The sequence below is a fragment of the Phyllostomus discolor genome, chromosome 2 (assembly GCF_004126475.2).
Source record: "Phyllostomus discolor isolate MPI-MPIP mPhyDis1 chromosome 2, mPhyDis1.pri.v3, whole genome shotgun sequence".
Lineage (NCBI taxonomy): Eukaryota > Metazoa > Chordata > Mammalia > Chiroptera > Phyllostomidae > Phyllostomus > Phyllostomus discolor.
This window is the reverse complement of record NC_040904.2, coordinates 25553400-25574216: the sequence shown is the minus strand read 5'-3', so window position 1 is coordinate 25574216 and position 20817 is coordinate 25553400. Positions and strand designations below refer to the sequence as shown.

The 20817-nt window shown below is 43.6% G+C and overlaps 1 protein-coding gene across 1 annotated transcript in view; it reads right to left on the bottom strand.

Moving 5' to 3' along the window:
• LOC114490625 (schwannomin-interacting protein 1) overlaps positions 1 to 14628 on the bottom strand; it is a 500197-nt gene extending 485569 nt beyond the window's left edge. Inside the window, exons 1-2 of the mRNA XM_028504697.2 lie at positions 14569 to 14628; positions 9030 to 9110 (exon numbers count right to left, since the gene is read on the bottom strand). Of these exons, the coding sequence (XP_028360498.1) occupies positions 9030 to 9110; positions 14569 to 14627 (140 nt within the window). The 5' untranslated portion in view covers position 14628. The remainder of the gene's footprint in view (positions 1 to 9029; positions 9111 to 14568) is intronic.
• Positions 14629 to 20817: the final 6189 nt, after the last annotated feature.

Here is a 20817-nt window from a genome sequence, read left to right as displayed (position 1 = left end):
GGAAACAGGTAATGTTCAATAAATACACAAAGGAATGGCAGAGAAAAAATATCTGAGAGTGTTATGTACTACTCAGAAAATTAAAGTAACGTGATTAGGTGGCTGCTTGAGATTTCACTAAGGAGGCCTTTTTATTTGCTATGATTAATATCCAAAAAAATGTCATCTTCTGCTTTGGGGAATAGAAACCTCTTCTTTGTGAAAGCTAAGTGATTTTTTTTCCACTTGGACTGACTTGTAAGCTTTGAGATTAACATCTAGGTTTTCACAGGTGATCAGTGAACACTATCTGTCCTCTCCTGGGAGCTGGCCGAACACGAAGACCGATTGTCAGGATTCAGCCTTTTGAAGCAGTTGCACTAATTCTTTCTTTCATTATCTCCTCTAGGTTCCTGAAAGCATCTGATCGTCTATAATTCTGCATACAACTAAAGTCATTAAGGTTGTTTTTGTATAAACAAACTGATTGATTTTCATCGGCTAGAATAGTTCGAGGATCATCAATTTTCAACAGTCAGAGGATACAAAGTACATAGAAAATGCTACTGCATCATTGAGGTTTTTTTTCATATTTCCTAATTTATTAAGGCTCTGTGAATTACAATGCTCAAGGAAAAGTCGGAAGCTGCAGTGAAACTACACCTTGGGATCAGAGGCCAATTTCTTTGAAACTATGAAATGTAAGCTAAGAAAGGGCAGCGGCCCTTACTCAGAGGCCAGAAGCTTCTGCCAGGCTCCGTAAGGGGCACTTCAGGGCTTGTATAAAGCTGCAAAAGTAGATATGGTTTAGGGCTTTTTTAAGGGCCCTCCAAAGTATATGTGTACTTCAGGTCCCACCAAAGCAGAATCTGACCCTGCTTTGCATTGTATGTGGCCACTGTTTTATTACGCAATGCTTGCTTTAAATGCATCTTTATTTATTTTTCTTTGGTGTAAAGATTTTAAACAGGCTCTACGAAGATCCTGTAAGATTATATGCCTGACTCTTGCTTCTTCTGGGACGCATTTTATTAAGGAGTGTTGAAATTTTGGAAGTGTTAGTGGTTTCCACATTCTCTGGAGCACTTGAAGTGCTGAGTGTCACCCAGGGCCGGGCTGACAAGTTCTGCCACTTGAGGACACCTAACGTCTGTAAAACTGCCCGTCAAGGGCTTAAAAATCTGTGACATCTTCAAAGTGATTATTATTTTTTATTTTTTATTAAATTTATTGAGATGACATTGGTTAATAAAATTATATAGGTTTCAAGTATACAATTTGACATCTATATTTGTATTGTGTTTACCACCCCAAGTCAAGTCTCCCTCCATCAGTATTACACCCCCTTTTCCTCCTTCCACCTCTCTCCCCCTCCTCTTCCCTCTGGCAATAACCATACTGTTGTCTGTGGCCATGAGTCTTTTTCTATTTTGCTTAATCCCTTCACCCTTCTCACCCAGCCGCCAGCCCCCTCCCCTCTGACAGCTGTCAGTCTGTTCTCTGTATCCATGATTAAAGTGATTTTAGAAATCTCTCCCTCTCTCCTGCCCTCCCCCACATTCTTTCCCTGCCTCCCTTTCTCCCTCTCCTTGACTATTCAGAAAAAAAATAGTAAGAAAATATCCACTCGAGACACGACATTTTAGCTTGTTGAACAGCAGAGGGCGGTGTGACACCTTTGAGGAACCACACAATGCCTGTCAAAACCGAGGTCTGCAAAGGGGAATGCGCACTTAAGCATCCCCTTCCCTCTCTGACTTCTATGGAATTTGGAAAGTGATGTATCAGTGTTCCTTAAGGTAGAGATTAAGAATTCAATATTCCTTTTTTCCAAGTGGATGGATATTTTCTTTTTAATGTACAGGAGAATGTGACAAAACTGAAGACAGAAAGAGGATCCCAGATGTCCCCCTAGGCCAGGCTGAGGGCACGCTGGGCAGCCCCTGCGCCTCGCGAGGAAGAGCCCAGTAACAGTGCAGCGGATTGCTGCCAGGCCTTCCGCCTCTTCAAGCACAGTCAGAAATCTGGCTCCTTATGCAAAAGTTGCTAGTTCTTAAATGTCACTAATTTTTAAAATTTCGAAATATGTTTATGATCTAAGTGGGCTGAATTTGAGGATGGGAAAAGAGGACACCATCAAAAAGGTCACAAGTCTGAATGTCTCAGGAGACGATAGCTAATGGCATTAGTGGCTCTTCTGTGTGTGTTCTCCCCCTGGACCCTCACCACAGGGGAGCTGTGAAGGCGCTGTTTTACCACAGCGGCAGGTTTTGCCTGCCCAGCATTATTTCTTTTTGTTCCAGCACCCGTTTTCCATGGGGACCCACTAACCCTCAATCCATGAGCTCTGAGTGGAACAGATCCTAACCCTCCATGGCAGAGAACGGCCTGTGTGTCCGGGCTGACAAACCAGGGGGCAGTGACATGGCTCGGGTCAGGCCCTTGCAAGAGTGCTGGGATAACAGGCCCCCTTTTCACCTGGAGATTTCCAGCTGTGGGGTGTAAGCCTGGAGCTGCCATGGCCACAGCATTGGGAGAGCCCTTGTGTGAGTGAGCCAATGATGTGGAGAGCAGAGCTGACAGAAGAAGCGCGACAGAAGACTCGGATCACTGTGTTTGACCTGCTGGGTTGAGCTCTGCTTGGAGCACCTTAGGCCCTGGGTGTTTCTGTTCGGTGTTCCTATATCATCTCTTTTTATACCCATTAGTCTGAATTGAGTTTCTGTTACTTGCAACCAAGAGGCTCGGCCAAGGTTCAATGAAGAAGATGGGAACTAACTGACAGATCCAACACTTGGACCGGATCCCCCGTCTCCCCACTGCACCAAGCTCCCCCCTCATGGTTCGGCCAGACAGAAATGGAGCAGAGAGTAAGATGGTGGGTGTGGCTGCCACGTACAGACATACGGGTCAGCAGAGCCCGTATTTGTTTCAGCCTCTGTAGGCAGCTAAGAGTAACCCTAACAGATACATCATGTTTTCATTGTCTGGCGTCTGCCCCAACCCTGGATCCTGACACGACCTGCCCAAAGGCCAGCGAAGGGCCATGACACGCCATCGGCTGGCTTTCCATGCCATTCCCATGTCTCTGGTCTGCCTCCTCTGCGCTCCAGTTTCTGCTTAGCTTGTAATTCCCGACTTCAGCTCCTTACTTTGATTATTGCTACTTACTGAGCATCATAGACTTACTCCCTTCTGGATCTTCCTGCAGGTAAAGAAACCTACAGAAATACTTATGACCACACTGACTGTCAAACACCCCTCTCTTCAACTCCCTCACGAATGGGAATTTAGGCAACTCGAGTCTAGGCTCTACGACACTCTTTTCTTTATGAAGACTGAGAAGGCTCTTCAGAAATAAGGTGCAGGGGCACAGAGGCTACTGCGTCTCTGAAAGAGAATAATTGCTCTGGGAGATATTAACCATTCCATCCCTGGAGAGCAACCCAGCAGGCCCTTGTCCCCCAAACCAATGCTTTAAAATCAGCACACGAATCTCTTTCACCTGAAGTCTTGGTGCTTTTCAAAGGCTGCCTCTGCCCTGGGCCAGGAGGGGGGGATGGTGCATGAGCCCCTTTCAGAGCTGTTCTCAGTTCGCCACAGCCCGGAGGGTCTCCTGGGAATGAGCCCAGTAGGTTTTCAAAGCCAGATGTTTGGGGGTTTGTCTTTCTGGTGCTTGACTTAAAAGTTGGGGTGCCCAATGTGGGGTATGAGCCTTTTGCTTCTCAGGGCAATGCTCTGGGTTTTGAGTTTCCTCCCAATTGTGAAGCATTGCACTGCGGTGGGGTTTATGGCCTCTCCTACCTGCTCCCACGTGGTTTCCATTTTGTTTGGTCAACGTGGAGGGGTTGCTCTGCAGGTTTTTAGGGTTTTGTTTCGAAAGAAAACAGCTCCCTGTGCAGCTGCAGATTCTGTTGTGTCCACTGGTGGAGGTGGGTTCATGACTTTGCCCTCGGAAACTGAGTGTGTTCAGAGTGATGTAGGTTCTTGCTCACGTTTGTGCCTCATCAGCTGTGGCCTTGGGCAAAATCCTGAACTTACTGGACTACGTTTTGCTTATCCACAAATAGAATCACAGTAACTTCTTTGTAGTTCTTGCAAGGAGTCAAGGATACGGTCTCCAAATCACTCAGCCCCAGACCTGACAAAGAGAGCTCCTGGATAAATCATTACAATTACGAATACCAAACGCTTTCAAATATTTTTAAGTACCATGAACAAATTGTGTACATTGATAGGATATGCTGGATTCCTGAGGATCTTTACTGGCATTATTTTATTAGCCCAAATTGATGTTAAAATGTGTTTGGAAAAGGTACAGGTGCATGGAAAAGATGCACTAGGCTAAATGCTTTTCTTGGAGTCTCTCACTGAAAGGTCACGGCAACCCTTTAAGACATGGTTGGCGGCCTCATTTCACAGAAGAGGCCCAGGGAGGGAGGCAGTGCTCCCCAGGTCCCGCCCTTGGTGAGGAGCAGAGAGGGGACTTGAACTAAGTTTGCTCTAGCTCCAAAGTGTGTGTTCTCAACCTCTCTTTTTTAAATTAAATTTTTGACTAAAGTTGATAGGCATTACTTTTAAACAAATTATTGAGAATTATCTTTGACATTTTGGGGAGAATTGTCTTCTTCCTTGTGTGTGTGTGTATGTGTCTCCTTTTTAGAGTCTAAATGTTCCATCACTACATCAAACATTAATTAAAAAGTGAGAGGAACTGAACGATTTAATAAGCAGACTTTTATTTATTTTTTTATTGTTTATGCTTATACGGTTGCCCCAATTTTTCTCCCTTTGCCCGCCTTCCCACAGCCAGTCCCCACAGCATTGTTCAGGTGATGCACGTACGTCCTTTGTCTATTCCCTTCCCCTTCTTCCGACCAGTCCTCCCCCCACCCCCTCCCCGCATGCAGATGTCAGTCTGTTCCTTGTTTCTGTGCCTCTGACCCTGTTTTGCTCACTAGTTTATTTTGTTCATTGGGTTCCAGTTATAGGTGAGATAATGTGGTATTTGTCTTTCACCCTCTGGCTTATTTCACTTAGCATAATAGTCTCCAGTTCCATCCATGCTGTTGCAAAAGTTAAGAATTCCTTCTTTCTTTTTACTGCTGTGTGGTATTCCATCGTGTAAACGTACCACAGTAATGAGCAGACTTTTAAAAGGTAATTGGATTCAATAGATCTCTATACTGTTCCATCACAAAATAATACCTCATTAAAACACAAGGAGAAGGATTGCACATAGTCAATGAACAACTTTTAAATGAGGGTTTGTACCCAGAAGGTGCGTTTTAGATCTTATTACAATGTTCAAGATGTGACCCTGACATGAAGGGCAGCGGTTGGAGGGGGTCTAGTGCGTCTGTCTCCTTCCTGGAGGTCAGGCCGCTGCGCTGAACCCTGCGCGCCTTGGATGCGTGTGTTGTTCCCAGACCCTGCTCCAGCCCTGACTCTCAGAATCAATTCATCTTCAGTCTTAGAGTTGTGCTGAAAGCCTTCATTGTGCCGCTCTCCGTATTACTTTTGCTTTAAGTAAATTTCCTGACTTGAGAGGCTTGCCTTTGCTTGATCTTCAGAGAACCTGCCTTTTGCCTCCCCCAAATGACTTTTTATTAATAGCTGTGCAGTTCTGATTGCTTCTGCCCTTTTGATGCAGTTTGATCCTCCAAGTCTGAAACTCAAAATTGCCTCTGAATGTTCATGAACCAGGCAATGCACCCTTCCTGACATTTCATATAAATTCCAACCCCCCCCAACCACCACACACGTTCTTTCCCCGCAGCCCTCTGCTTCCTTCCAATGGTGTGTTGCACTACCACAGGTGTAGTCTTTCTTAATCAAGTTATTTGCTTTTTGTGCTGTCCTGAGTGCGAGGAAACAACTGAGAGCCTTTCCTGACTCACCCAAACCCACTCGGGGCTCCCACCTGTGCAGGTATATAGAGAGTAAAAGTGGCTGATGCCTGAGAACAATCTTCATCTTGCTTTATATATTTTTAAAAAATTTTATTTATGTATTTTTAGAGAGTAGGGAAGGGAAGGAGAAAGAGAGGGAGAGAAACATCAATGTGTGGGAGAAACACTGATCAGTAGCCTCTCACGCACCCCCAGCCAGGGACCTGGCTCACAACCCAGGCATGCGGCCCGACTGGGAATCGAATCCGAGACTTCTCAGTTCACAGGCCGGCGTGCAGTCCACTGAGCCACACCAGCCAGGGCATCTTGTTTTATCTTTTCTGTACAAAGATTGACCTACCAAGGTACATCCCATCTCAGGACTTGCAGGGGTTGGGCTGTCCAGAAAATCTTCATTGGAACCTACTACTTGCTCTTCCTCATCAGGGCTGGGAGATGAGATTTTCTGGGAAAGCAGACGTGGTGGTGTAGTAACCTCACCTCTCTCAACCCGCTGGGAAAAGGCAAAAGTTCAGCTGGTTCCCACCCATCAACAGAAATCAGAAGACCCTAAGAAAAAGCCTGTGATGTCTGACAGTGACCCAGGAGCCTGGGACAAGTCCCCACCTTTCACACTCAGTGCTCTGCGGGTCTGAAGAACGCCTCTTGGGAAGTGGGAATAGGTAGGAGGAATGTCAAGGTTCTCCCTGTGGAAGATGCCAAGGTCGACCTGGGGGGAACAGCCCCAGCAGAGCAAGGGGCACAGCCTATACCACAGGTGGGGTGCTCAGGGGAGACCCAGTGGCCCTTCCTACAAGCAATAAAATAGCTCCTTAGGGTGATTCCAGAGGAAGCAACTGTCTGGAAGCTTGAGTGTGCACCATCAGTGAGAAAACTGGGGCAGTCGTGGTGTTGAGCATAGAAATACCATACAAGTAAAATGTTGTTTTGCCTTTTACCTTTCCTGTTCTTTTTATTTCTACCACTCGGCTCAACATTCATACCTAAGGTCTGAAAATGATTTCCCTCAGATGAAGGGGAAAGCAAATGAGAGGTGAGAACGGCGACAGGAAGACAGCAGTGGAGGAGAAAGGAGGGTGGACGGGAGACCCGGGGGGTGGGGGTGGAGGTGGGGGCAGGCTGTGCAGGTCTGAGGGGTGTGGAGGGAGGTGTTTAACCTGTCATAACAGTTAAGAATTTAATAACCAGATTAGACAAGAGTCACTGAACTGGACTAAATTCTCTAATGGGACTCAAAAATTCCATTATTGGGCAGATTAAGTTTTCTCCCCCTCATTCCCCACCAGTGAGTGGAATTGGGGTCCAGAGTTATTAGAAGAGATAAAACCACTCAGTTTGCACCAAACTGAGCTGAGACTCCTCCATCAAACCAGCTACACACCAAGTCCCAGCCTTTCTGAGCTGGCTAGAATCCCAGGCTCAGGGGTATTTTTTCTTTGCCTATTCCTCCTGGCACCCGCCCCTCTGCCTCTACATATTAGAGATGATGAACACTAAGAAACAACAGGGGCACTTCCTAACTTCACTCAGCATTCAAATTAAATACTCTAGCCCTGGCTGGTATAGCTCAGTGGATTGAGCTGGGGCCTGTGAAGCAAAGGGTTGTCAGTTCAATTCCCAGTCAGGGCACATGCCTGGGTTGCGAGCCAGGTCCCCAGGTGGGGGCATGTGAGGGGCAACCACACACTGATGTTTCTCTCCCTCTCTTTCTCCTTCCCTTCCCCTCTCTCTAAAAAATAAATAAAACCTTTTAAAAAACCCAATAAATTAAACACTCTAGTTTGACACAGCCAACTTTCCTTTCCAGCACTTTTTCATTTAAGAGAACATTATCATAAGAGAGAAATTCCTAAGGATAAAGCAACCCACAGTGTGGAAACTCATGTCTTGTGTAGTGAGGCTGACACACTGCTTACATAAAGTGATTTAGTACATGATTCATTATTCATTTAGTGAGCGTAACACAGAGCTTCCTGGGGGAACCCGCTTGTTCAGAGGCCATGTGTGAACTCTACCTTGAGAGGCAGCCCTGTCTGCTTGCTCAGAGGCAAGCTTTTTACTGATAACCAAGATTGACGTAGATTTATAGTGGTGTGGATTAATATTTTTTTCATCCAGCAGGACAGTATCTACCTGCCTCGCTTCTTTCTCAGTTCTGAGATCCAGCAATGGCTTATTAGGTTTCAAAGTTGTACACCCCAAGGTTCCCTTCTTCAGGGCGGCTTCTTACCTAAAGATTCCTCTGGGCTTTTTTGCAAATGATCAGTGATCCTGGCCGAGCTCAGGCATACTTCGTTTCTTTGATGCATGTTCTCAGAGCATTAAGCTGAGTGTGGGTATGTGTGTGTATTTTATAAACCCTCCGTGGCAATTCTGATATGCACCCGAAGGCAAGTCAGAATGGGAAAGGGTCACGGAGCGGGCATGCCTAGTTTAAAATGGCTTCTAAGGGGATTATGATAGGTCCCTTCTCTACCTAAAAATGGTTTTAAAAGGTTTTCACCTTAAGATATGTTTTAGAATTTGCCTGTCTGACTTTGTATCGTATTAGTTCCTTTTTTGTTAATATTGAGGTGTTTTAAGCACAATTTAAATGCAATAGTCATATATAATGAGGAAAGGGGACTCATATTTGGCCTTAGGAAGAGAGAATAAAAAATAAAAGGCTAGAAAGTGAGAAAGACAAAACGTACTCTTCCAAAATATTTAGATGAGAGTGGAAGTAGGAAGAAGGAAGAGAGTTGAAAGTGTGTGTGTGTGTGTGTGAGAGAGAGAGATAAAGACATGGCCTGAGGAGAAATAACCACATTGTTCCAAGATGGAATTAACCAAGTCACTAAGATGAAAGACAGTGGGAAATGCTAGCGAAAGCTGAAGAATGGTATTCATACTGAAAGGGGAAAACCTGGAAATGAACTGATGGCAATCAAGTAATTCCCTGTGCTATCCAGTAGATGGGGCTGTGTGCCCCAAACAGCTTTGTTGCTGCTTAGACCAGAGAGAAAATAATGTATAGCACACGAATGGGAAGTAAATAAATGTGCAATGCTTCTGTCACAAAACTCCAGAGTAGTTCCGAAGTTAATAAAACAAGAACTTTAAAGCTAGTGCTTTAATGCAAACTTTAAAGCAACTTACATTTTCACCTTTGATTCCAAAGGCTGGAGATTGAGGTGGTATTTTTCAATGTTGTTCTCCACATCCATGGCCAACTGGTGGCTGCAAACAGAAATAATGTCTCAATGTGGCGTAATCCAGAAAGTCAATATGTGTAGCAGTGATACTGCCAATTTATATTTATTTCAAAGAGCAAGTATATATTCAATTTTTAATTTTAATTTATTAACAGAGTACTAAAAGTTCCTATTAATGGATAATAGATAAATAATCATATAATAGAAATAAAATATTGTTTTCTCTCTAATATTTTCTGTTCTTTTTATTTCTACCAGTCAGTTCAACATCTGCCTCATACCTAAGGCATGAAAATAATATCTCTTAAGTGAAAGAGGAAAGCAGATTACTGGACCATTTCCAGTAATGGAAAGGGGGTTTTCACCCCCTTTCACCAGGGGGTGAAAACATAAGGAGAGCATTGTAAATCCCACGGCAAGGTCCATGAGTAAGTTTTAGAGAGGGTCTCATTCATCCCAAGCAATGCCACTGCCACTGAGTCTTTATTCCTATTGCCTTGTGAGCTTTCCCAAAACTCCCCCCACTGTGAACAAAGATGAATTTCTGCCCTGGAGAAAGCAGAGCACTACAGATGCACAATCATTGCGCCTAACGAGCCTGTAAGACACCCACTGGGTGCTACAATGGTCAAGAAGGGCCTCATGGAAAAGGTGGCACTTGGGCTGGGTTTTGAAGAAGGGACAGGAATTAGGTAAATTGAGATGTGAAAAATTATGCATAAAAGGAAGATGACAAAGGAGCAGAGGTGAAAGCTTCAGGCTATTTCTAGATCATAAAGAGAGCTATTTGACAAAAGTGGATAGGCTGAAAAGTAAGAGTCATTGGCTACATAATGTGTACAAATCACTGTCATAGACATTTTACGTGTATTAGCTTATTTATTTCCCACAGTGGCCTCCATCAATTGAGTATTAGTTTCCTTGGGGTATAGCTGAGAAATCTACAGTGTGGAGTGATTACATTAAACTCAGAAGAAACCCGTCAAAACTTAAGTCTAACTACCACAAAGTGCTGCTTGGAGGATTTTAACATCAGACTTGTTAAACTTAACTCTGCTGACTGCAGTTTTCATAAGTAAAGTACTTAACAGCCCAACCCGGTACACATGCATGTGGTAAGGGTGTGTGTGTTTAAAACTGAAACAAAACTTTCTAGAAACATTATTTCCCCAACTACCTGTACTGTTCTCTGACATTTTTTATTTATATATATATATATATATATATATATATATATATATTAGGCTTTTTAAAAGGCCAGTGGTTGCCCATCAAATTTATTTAACAAACCATCAATGGCTTGTGATCTACAATGAGAAAATCAGTGCTACCGGGAAGCGTAAAGCATTTGAAGCAGGACAATGTGACGAATAGGGTACTGAAGGATGGTTTCCAGTGGGAGTGAGCAAGAAGAGCGAAGGAACGTCCTTAGCAGGGTATTCAAACTGGCCAGATAATGAGAACCATGATTATGGTGGTGGTAAAGAAAAGATAAGAGAAAACATTGTGCTGGAGGTTATTATTAGGATAATGCACTCATCTCCCCCTCTTTAGAATAACCAAGCAAGTGGTGGGGAAAACTTGGTAGAGCAGATAAATTCACACATGGCCACTAGGTGGTGCTATCAGCCCAAGCTAGCTTTGTAATCATCCGCCTGGAAAGTTGAGGGGCCAGGGAAAAAGCCCTTCTTTGCTCTGTGCTGTTGGCGGTATTCAGGGTCTGTTATTAATTCACCCATATTCACTCACTTTTAGGTATATTGAACATATTCCGTGTGCCAGCAATGATGTAAAGCACAGGAGATACAACGGTGAAAGCACTGGACATGGTCCCTGTTCTTATGGTTTTACAGTCTAAGAGAAGATAAATATTAAGTAATTATAAATGTGATGGATGTTATTAAAGGGATGTAACCAAGGGGTGGTGGGTGTGCCAAGTCTCATTTTTATGAATCTGTGTTCTTGTAGGGACAGCGGCCTTATAACAAGGACAACTTGAGGTTTTATAAATTAAACCCCTAAATAACAAAATCTCAAATTGAGCAACAGAGATATAGGTGAGGTGTTATGTATATCTGGTTGCAGATATACAGCAACTAGAGACACAGCTCGAGGTTTCATGAAGAGGACTTTTTTTTGTAATATTAATGAAGTTGCTATTTAGGGGTTAAAATTTATACGTCCTCAACAAACTATGGACTACGCATAGCTGTAGGCTTAAATTGGATAAATTTAGCACATTGCATCGATAATTGCCTGTGGGTCATGTTGTGATTATATGTCAGGAGAATATCCAGCTTGCAATCACACATTTCATACCAAAGACCTAACCTGATCCAATGTTTATGAAAAAAAATAGCTGTCAGTGTAAGGTCTTACATAAGTTAATAAATGATTATGAAATACAATGAAGTCATAAGCCGTCTCCTAATTAATGGCCTTACTAATTGCTCTTTTCCATTTGTTGACTTCAGTGAGTGTGTGTATGCATGTGTGCGTGCATGTGTGTGCACATGCATGTGTATATGTGTGTACGTGCACAAGTGCATGCGTGTGTGTACATGTGTACCCACAAGTGTGCTCGCTTGGCACTAGGCATGGTCTCTGGCAGAACGGAGCTGCAGCCTCCCCTCCCTTCGCACTGCCTACCACAAAACCCTGTTGAGCATTCAGAATAAATGTAATGTTCCAAGGGGGAATAACCGATCAAGTGCTATGACACCACTCTCGCTGAACTTATGGTCATTTCAAGTAGCTGCGATGATTTACATCACACCTAAGTCAGCTACAGCTATAATGAAAACTTAATCTGCTCACTCAAAGTGTACCAATTTTTCAATCAAATTTGACAGCTTTCAAGGACACGGCCCTGCCCTAAAGCAGGCCAGAAAAATCTCCAGAATTCCAGGCAAATGGGTATAGGGTTGGGGCAGGGGCCGTGGTTTGTTTTCTCTCTGTCCCGGACAAGCACAAAAGGGGAACTTCCCCCACAGGCCTGTGTGCTTTGAGGGGACCTTGAATTCCAGGCCCTGGAATTTCTCAATCATGACTGGGAAAGATAAGCATGCAAAGCAAACCAGCCATTCCCAGAAGCGTTTAGCTTTCACAGGCCTCTAGATAATGAGAAGGGAAGAGCAGGGGAGGAGGCAGTAGCCCGCGTAGATGCTATTATTTTCACGTATCTTCCTGAGGGCAGGGAGATGGGAAAGGCACATGCTGGTGTTGGTGAGAGGTTTCATACCGAGCCGTGGTCCATTAGCAGGACAAAAACTTTTGGAGTTCACTTCTTACTTTAAAATCAATAATGAAAAACAAGCAAAACCAGAGTTACTAGATAAATGGGCTGAACATCACAGAGAAAGCACGTCCGTGGAGAATTAAGCTGCACGAGATTATTGAATGACCAAAAGGAATCTAAAATGCAGCTGGACCTCTGGTCCTCAGCCCCAGCCCTTTGTGAGAATCGCATGAAGGAAGCTTTTAAGAAATGCTCATCCTAGGACCTCACCCCCAGAGATTCCGATTCACTTTTTCTGGGGAGGGGAGGGGGCTTCTGCCAGGGCATTTTTCTGAAACTCCCTGGGTGATTCTAAGTGCAGCCACGGTGATTATGGACCTCATGTTGTTCCAACGCTAATCTCCGTGGGGCTGGGGTGGGGGGTGGGGTGGAATCTAATGTCTCGCTCAGCAAAACCTCTTCAATTCGTATTGTTTACATATGATGGTGGTGGTGAGGGGGGCAGAAAGACTGCACTATTTTACTCTTATTTACACATACTAATGAGAAAACACATGTCGGGGATAAATGAAATCCATAGATAACCCAGGAACTTGGTTTGATCAAAGGGTTGAAGCTGTCCTTCAAGGGGTGACATACAGAATTCTTAGAATCATGAAGGTGGAATGAACCTGAGAGGCTCTCTAGTCCACCCACCCACCCCGGGGGAAGGGAAGGAGCTGGCATGGAAGGCACCCCTGTCCCGGGTATCTCATGCTCACAACGAGACCGTCAAGCCAGGGCTATTATCATCATGTTAAAAGATGGGGAAAGCGGGGCTCAGGGTGGTGACATAATTGTTCTCACACTGACAAAGCTGAGGAAAAGCAGAAAGAGGAATCAAGTCCAAGATTTTCCATTTTCAGGAACGTTTGCAACAGCATCTCAGAGGAGCGGTCAGTTACACTCTTCTTGGGCCCCTGCAGTATCTGGCAGCTCACTCTCTAACAGGGAAGCCCATTCTATTGGGTAGGCTGACTTTTTACAAAAGTTATTCTTTTTCTGAGCCACAAGCTTGCTTGTTGACCCTTATTCTGCTTTCTAGGGCAACGAGAGCAATTTAGCCCTCCTTGTAAAGGAAAAATTCCTTCGAATGCTTAAGGAGAGCCATTATGTCCTCTCTGAGATTTCTCTTCTCCAAGCTACGCATCCGCAGCTCTCTGGAGTAGTTCCACATGATTTCAGAATTCTCATCATTTTAATCGACCTCTTCCAGTGCTCTTGGGGATGTCGACGTGCCTTTACAATGTGGTGCCCAGAGCCAAGGGTGACACCCGTATGGGCTTGTCATTTGGACTTGGTGAGCGGTTGAGAGCAGGGGCTCTGGGGGGCATTCAGACTTGGGTTTGGTTCTCATCCTTCCTCACCGCTCCTAGCTGGGCTTACTTACACCAGTGCTGAGAGCTCTCTGAACCTCTTTCCTTGTCTGCAAAACGGAGATAACATTGCCTGCATCAGAAGGCTGTGGTCAGAGTTCCATGAGGAAATAAATGCCTGTAAGCCTTCACTCATACTGAGGACATTGTAAACACTCAATAAATGATAGTTACCTTTTTTCTCCCTTCACCTTGACAATGCATGACCATTAATCGGTTTAATATTGTGGTAATATTTTTAGAAGCCTTATAAAATCATGGTCTCGTGTTAACATCAGATAAAACCTCTAAACCTTTACCCACAAATTGAAATCAGAACATCTCTCTCACATGTTCTAATTGTACAATTTTTAAAAAACCTAAAGGGAAGACTTTACTTTTATCTCTGTTTAATTTTATCTCTTTCATTCTTACCTTTTTTTGGCTCAGTTTTTTCCATTCTGCAGTACTATTTTGAATGTTCATTCTATTATTTTTGTGTAACCCTTGTGCTTTTTTTTTGCAAATTCATAATTGCCTTCTATGGACATCCCTGATTAAAAGCCAAAGCCAGAGCAGGGTTAGGTTTCCAGCCTCAAACACACACCAGAGATGTCTCCAGGCATCACGTTACTCTGCTAATCAGTACAGCTTGTGTATCAGAGCTCGTCTCGTCATAAATCCATCTAACTGCATCTCAGATGAGACACACAGCTGAGTGGTGACCTCAGCGACAACATAACAAACCGTCCAATTACTAAATCACGTTTGCTTTGCCAGGTCGTTTCTTTTTTTCATGAAAGTTTTTCAACCTTGCAAATAATTTAATTTCCTTTAATATTTTTACTTACTTTTCAAGTAAATATTTTCCATCATTAACTTGTTCTAAAGGGTTCTGCAATCTTTTCATTTCTTCCTGTAGGGGGAAAAAAAGAAGCACCTTAAAAATGGACCCATGTACTTATGGGCAATAATACTTGAGGGCAATTATTAGCAAAATCGAGATAACACCCTATTAAATGTTCTGGGCTTTGCCATGAGTAAGTGCTTAAATATAGAAAACAATTTCATCTTTGATCAAATTGGAATACGACGATACTGCCAGTCAAATTGTGTGATTTTTTCAACACGAAAGATAACACTTCCTGTTATTTTTCTAGAGTGGGGATACGTTTATATAGATCCTTCCACTCAAGTGTACTCTGCAGTCTGTATTGTGTTTGCTGGTTGTTGGATGAGGGTCTCTAATGAATATGAGCTGAGTTTGGCCACTCAGAAACCACCCTCTCTTGTCTCTTGGTAAATCTCAACACCCTCTTCCCTGGGCCCCAGTGCTCAGACACACACACACACACACACACACACACACACACACACATCCCTTCCCATCCCCCTGGCCACAGTGACTGGTTCAGGGATGTGCTGGAAGTCTGCCCAGGTTCCTGGTGCGGTTGCCTGTCCTGTGGGATTTAAGGAAGGCCCACAGAACACTGGTGCTGGGAAGACCACCATTGTTTCAGGTCGCACTACCTGCCTCGTCACTGCAAACTGCTGAGGTGCCAAGAGGAAGCCCCGGTTAGGATTAAACTACTCATGTGCCCCTGAAAGACCATCAGGCTCGTCTAAACATGCTTCCACCACCAGGCATCAGAGTCTCCTAGGTCACCCCTCATTACCCAGTCTCTTTAACTTCACACTGCACTGTACATCCCAGAATGTAAGCCAATCACTCACCTCTTCCCAGCCCCTCAGTCCTTTCTACTGAGCAATTTGGGAGGCACAGTCTGTCATCAGTGAGTCCTCTATTTCCTCAGTTTCTTCAGACATTCTCTTAATCCTCTTGTTCTAACTGCACACTGCCTTCATGTTCTGAGGACAGCTAAGTTTTTGCTAGAGCAAGAAGATCAAAGAACTCTTGAGAAGAGTTTTAGGATATAGAGGATTTTACTGTTGACAAGCTTGGCTGAGTCTCTGATCACACTTATCCTCTGCAGTCCCCTTGGGAGGTGGCCCTTTCTTCCCCACATGCCACGCAGTCCACGGTCTGGAGCAGGGATGGGTCCAGGTTCTTTCTCCTCATGGCTGCTCCCAGATCCTCTTCATTCCTACAAAATCTTAGCTGCTCTGGAAACATGCCCACAGCCTCCAGGCTTCTGTCGTCTTCTCACCCCTATCTTTCCTCACTCCTCGGGAGGTCTGCACCAGTCCCCAGTCCCATAACTTTAAATACCTGCCCTGACTTGCCCTTAAACTCAACCCTTATAAATCCACTTGCCTACTTAACAGATCTTTCAAGTTCAAAACCAAAGTCTTGATTTCCCTGCCTATACCCTCTGGCCTAAACCTCCTTCTTCACCACTTCTGCCTCCTATTAGTAAACGGTGTCACTGTTGACCCAGATACACGAACGGAAATGCAGAAGTCAGCCTTTATCCCCTTCTTTCTCTCACAATTCAGTCAATGCAGAAATACATCCAGAATTTGCCCACTGCTTCTCAGTCTGGTCTAAGCCAACTGTGGTAGACTCCTGTCTCCCTGCTTCCAGTGTTAGCCCACCGCAGTCACTTCTTTCATCAGCCGGCATGTTCTTTTAGTACTTGGGCTTTCTTTGCTGAGTGTGTGAAATGCATAGGTCATAAGTGTACAGTGCAGTGAGTTTAGACAAATGAAGGTACTGGTAGAACCACCACGCAAAACAAAATATAGAACATTTTCCTCACTGCAGAAAGTTCCTTCGTGCCCCTGTACAGTCAGTTGCCCTCTCCTGAAGGCACCCCTGCTCTGATGTCTGTCACGGTGGATTACTTTTCCCTGTTCTAGAATATCATATGAAATTATCTATTCTTTTGTATTGGGCTTAATTTACTCAACATTATATTTTGGCCTTAGTTTCTTAACCAATGTTAATTGTTTAAACTTCACTTTAGTATTTGGAGAAATTTGTTTCCTTCCCCTGAGTTTGAAAACATAGAATTTTGAAATTAGAGAAACGCTGGAGCTGCGATAGAAGTATTTGCTGCTGTAAGAAACACTAACTGGAGGGAAAAGAGAACAGAACGGAGAGGATGGAGGCCAAGGAGAACAGCCAAGAAGGAGCCAGAGCCCTGGTGATGCTGTGAACTTCCGGGTCAACCTGGAGCTGATGTTGATGGATTTCTCAGTTTCATGAGCAATAGATTCTCTCATTTGCTTAATGCAATTTTGGTTGAAACCTCTCTCTCTCTCTCTCTCTCTCTGTCTCCCTTATTTTTTTGTTACAACTGAAAGAATCCTAATTCAGAACTCACAGTTTAAGCCATAACCTAGGACCTCTAAATATAAAATCCTAACTTGATGAGCCATAGAACTATAAAAGTTCATAGGTGTTATTGTTTTTATTTCATTTTATTTTGGCAGTGTCTTAAAATGTTTCTCATTCGGAATCCTAATGGATGAAGCATGTCACGGTCTTCAGTTCCTTGTTATTAAAGGCTGCTGCTTTTATATCCAACACTTGTGTAACAAAGCCCAAAAGAAGAATATTTCTGCATCTTCTGCAAAATTGCTGCATAAGACACTGCACATTTTGCTACTGGTTCTCTTACATAGAATAAGATTTTAGGATTTAGTACTAGAGGATAGTTTCTCATTTTGATAGAATAGTGTACTTCTTTTCATCAACAATAACAACTTATAAGTCTTACAGAGGTTGTTCATTTTGCCTTGGCTGCCAGAAGCTTAAGCTAAATTAAATATTCAATTGCCAGAACTATTCTTTCCAGGCTGTTAGTACAATTATCCCCCTCTCCCTTCACTGCATGATGTGTGAACTGCTTTATTTTTATTGTAACTCTCCTACATGTGCTTTTTTCACAGTTAGTAGCGGAGAGTACTATATAGGCAGGATACATGTGATAAACAGGTAGGAAGACAGAGATGGCAGACAGGTAGATGATGGAGAGATAGATAGATAGATGGTAGAGATAGAGCATTCTATTTTCAAGGTAAAACTGTAGATGCTGGGTCCTTATTCTAAGAAGGGTAGATGATGGGACCCTCTATTTCTCCCAACCCTCCATCACTCTCACTTAATCCTTCATCATATCCCATCCTTCCTCCAGTGACACAAGCAATAAATCTGGGTCATACAAAAGGCCATGCTTGAAGCCACTTTCCAGCAAGGAAATAGGTTGGATAAGACCCGTTAGTTATTCTTGAAAACCAGGAGAATTTTCAGGTCATAAACGTTTTCCTTTTTACCCCTCCATTAAGATTAGGAAAGAGACTGAGTTGTTAGTAGTCCCAGCACTTTCTTCTCTACGCTGTGCCTGTGGCATGCTTTCTTCTTTTCTTGTGCTGTGGGGACTTGGGGGGCAGGAAGGAAAGGGCTTCCACACTCTGCCCGTCACTCTCTTCTTCCTGGTTCTTTCAGAGCAGGGAGCTTGCCCTGGTGGGGAGGGCTTCGAAGTGGTGTTTTATTCAATCTGACTCTCCACGTTCTAGGAAATCATATTAAACATAAGGTCAATGACTAACAAGAGCCTTCTGAACAGCTGCTCTGCTGACAATTTGGAGGATTGATTTCATCATTTGGTTATTTAAGCTAACTATACAAAAACACTTCAATTCAATTGGCCAAACCGTGCCCTCATTTTCTCCGAGATGGATAAGGAAGATGGCTTGCTCAACAGATCTTCACTCAGTGTTTCACTCTTTGAGAAAGTTTTGTTTTAATTTACCATTAAAAATATACAGATCGGTCTTTACAATCATTGGTTTCTCCCACTCCTCCTCTTTGTGTCTGATTTTATGTCTGGCAGTGCCATTTCCCTACTAGAAACCAACATAGCTCCCAGTGCTTTCAGATGGATTCCACCGTCTCCACCAAGGCCTGGTGCACCGGGACCCGCGTTGTCTCGCCCAGCTCCACGCCCGCGCCCTGTCCCATTCTCCCTCTCCAAGTCAGGTCATATGAAACTCCACACAGTCCCGGGACTCACATGCTTTCTTACTGCACATTCAAAGACAGTGTGTCCCCAACTCTTCTGCTGGCCCATTCCCATTCCTCCTTCAGGAGGACCCCAACTTGTCCTTCCACCACACGACACGGTCTTTCTGAATTCAACAGGAGGGCTGGGTACCCCACCCTGCTTCCCCAGCATCCTGGGGGGATCCCTATTTTAGCTTTATCTCTTCACCCAACTGTCACTGCTCCCATGAGGTTCCTTGAAGTCAGGGGTGGTGACTTACTCACCTTAAGGTGCCTATTTCCCAGGTGAGGCATTTAGGAGGTGCTTACTAAATATTTGTTGAATAAAGGAGTTGAATGCGCCAACCTCACTGGGATGAAAAGAAACCTCAGTAGCCCCCCAAATCCCAAGAAGTTGTGAGTCCTCTGTTGATTCTTTCCTGCCCCTCTATTTATACTTTTTAAAATCACTCTGTAGCTTTCTTTTTAATTTAACATTATATTTCCCAACTTTATGGAGGTATAATTGAATGTTAAAGTTGTATATATTTATGGTGTGAATTTGATATATGCATACATTGTGAAATCATCACAATCAAGCTAATTAACATATTCAGCACCTCGTGTAATTTTTGTTTTCTTTCTCTGTGTGTGTGTTTGTGGGGAGAACACCTAAGGTGGTACACACTACAGTACTGCTAACTGTAGTACATGGTTGTACATTAAATCTCCATAATTTATTCATCTTGCATAAATGAAACTTTACATCCTTTGACCATCACCTCCCTACTTATGCTCCTTGCTTTTCTCCATTCTCCTTTGTGCTCCAGGAGCCTCATCATTTCGGACTTTATCAATCTGGCCCCTTTGCTCTGTGGCTTTGGATAGAGTTTGAGCAGTGGGAGGCCCTGGCATGAAATCAGAGGGTGGCAGAAGAGAAAAGCTGTCAATTCAAGGGTCTAGCCACAAGTTTCTGGCTCGGTGTGATTCACCAGATGAGGGGACAATTTCTACCATGCTCTATTTAACTTGTGCCTCTTTTTTTTTGGAAATTTGGGTAAAGCCCCCCTGCAAACTACAAGTAGAATTATTCAAATATGACCCAGACATATAGCATTCCATACTCTGTAATCCCATCTCTCCAAATGAAGTTGGTGTCATACGTGGCTGTGAAATGCAGGCCACACTGTTGGGAGGACAACTGATTGACTACTTGTCAAAGCTGTGCTTCCCACTGTTCCGAAGTGACTTGGGAGTGGACCGTTAGACTGGATGGTGGATGCTGGACTTTGTTCCTTTGTGTCTGGCTTCCTCCTCCACCTTATCCCACAGATATTCCTCCCATCACTAACAGAAGAATGTGGCTAAAAGGTTGGACCAACTCACCTCTTTGGCCACTTAGTCCTTTAACCTGCCCAACAACAACATACTGTTCTTATGTTTCTCTGTCTCTGCCACTTCTACTGTCCAAACAAGCTGGGTATGTTCTTTGGACAAGTTTAAAATCAGAAGTCCATACAATATTGCTTTTTCTCTAAAGTGCACTTCTGTCTAAAAGGTTTGTGTGGACCTCCACCTTTTAACTTTTCTTACTTATGCCCTGGACATTTTATTCTCAGCATATTCCAGAAAATGTGAAAACAATCTGCAATTTACCTCACTGTGTAGCTATGGTGACAAAGCCTGTGCCTCTTATGTACATATCTTTTATTTTTTGTGTTGGGAATAATTTCATATTAACCTGAGGGTAACAATTGAACAGAAGTTAAAAGCCAAAATTACTTTTGACACTTTTGACTATTTGATCATTCAGTTAAATATCACCAGGCTTCCCCCACGCCCCCCACTGCCCCATCACTTTTTTTTAATGAAAGTGTAATAAGGACACTAAGAAAGGGGTTACTAATGTTTGCATAATTTGGAAAAGTAGAAGACATAAAATCTATACTAATTTTAGCTCTGCGTCATTAAACATGAAATATTGATTATTGCTCATTGAAACAGAGTTTATGAAGCTAGCTGGGCTGCTGTGTCCACATAAAGTGATTCTGATGCTTTGCCCTCGGACCTCAGTGGCTGTAAATGATGCTCCTTGGTGACAGCTGGGAGGCTGGCATCCTGATCCACAGCCTTAAGAGATACATTTCCCAGA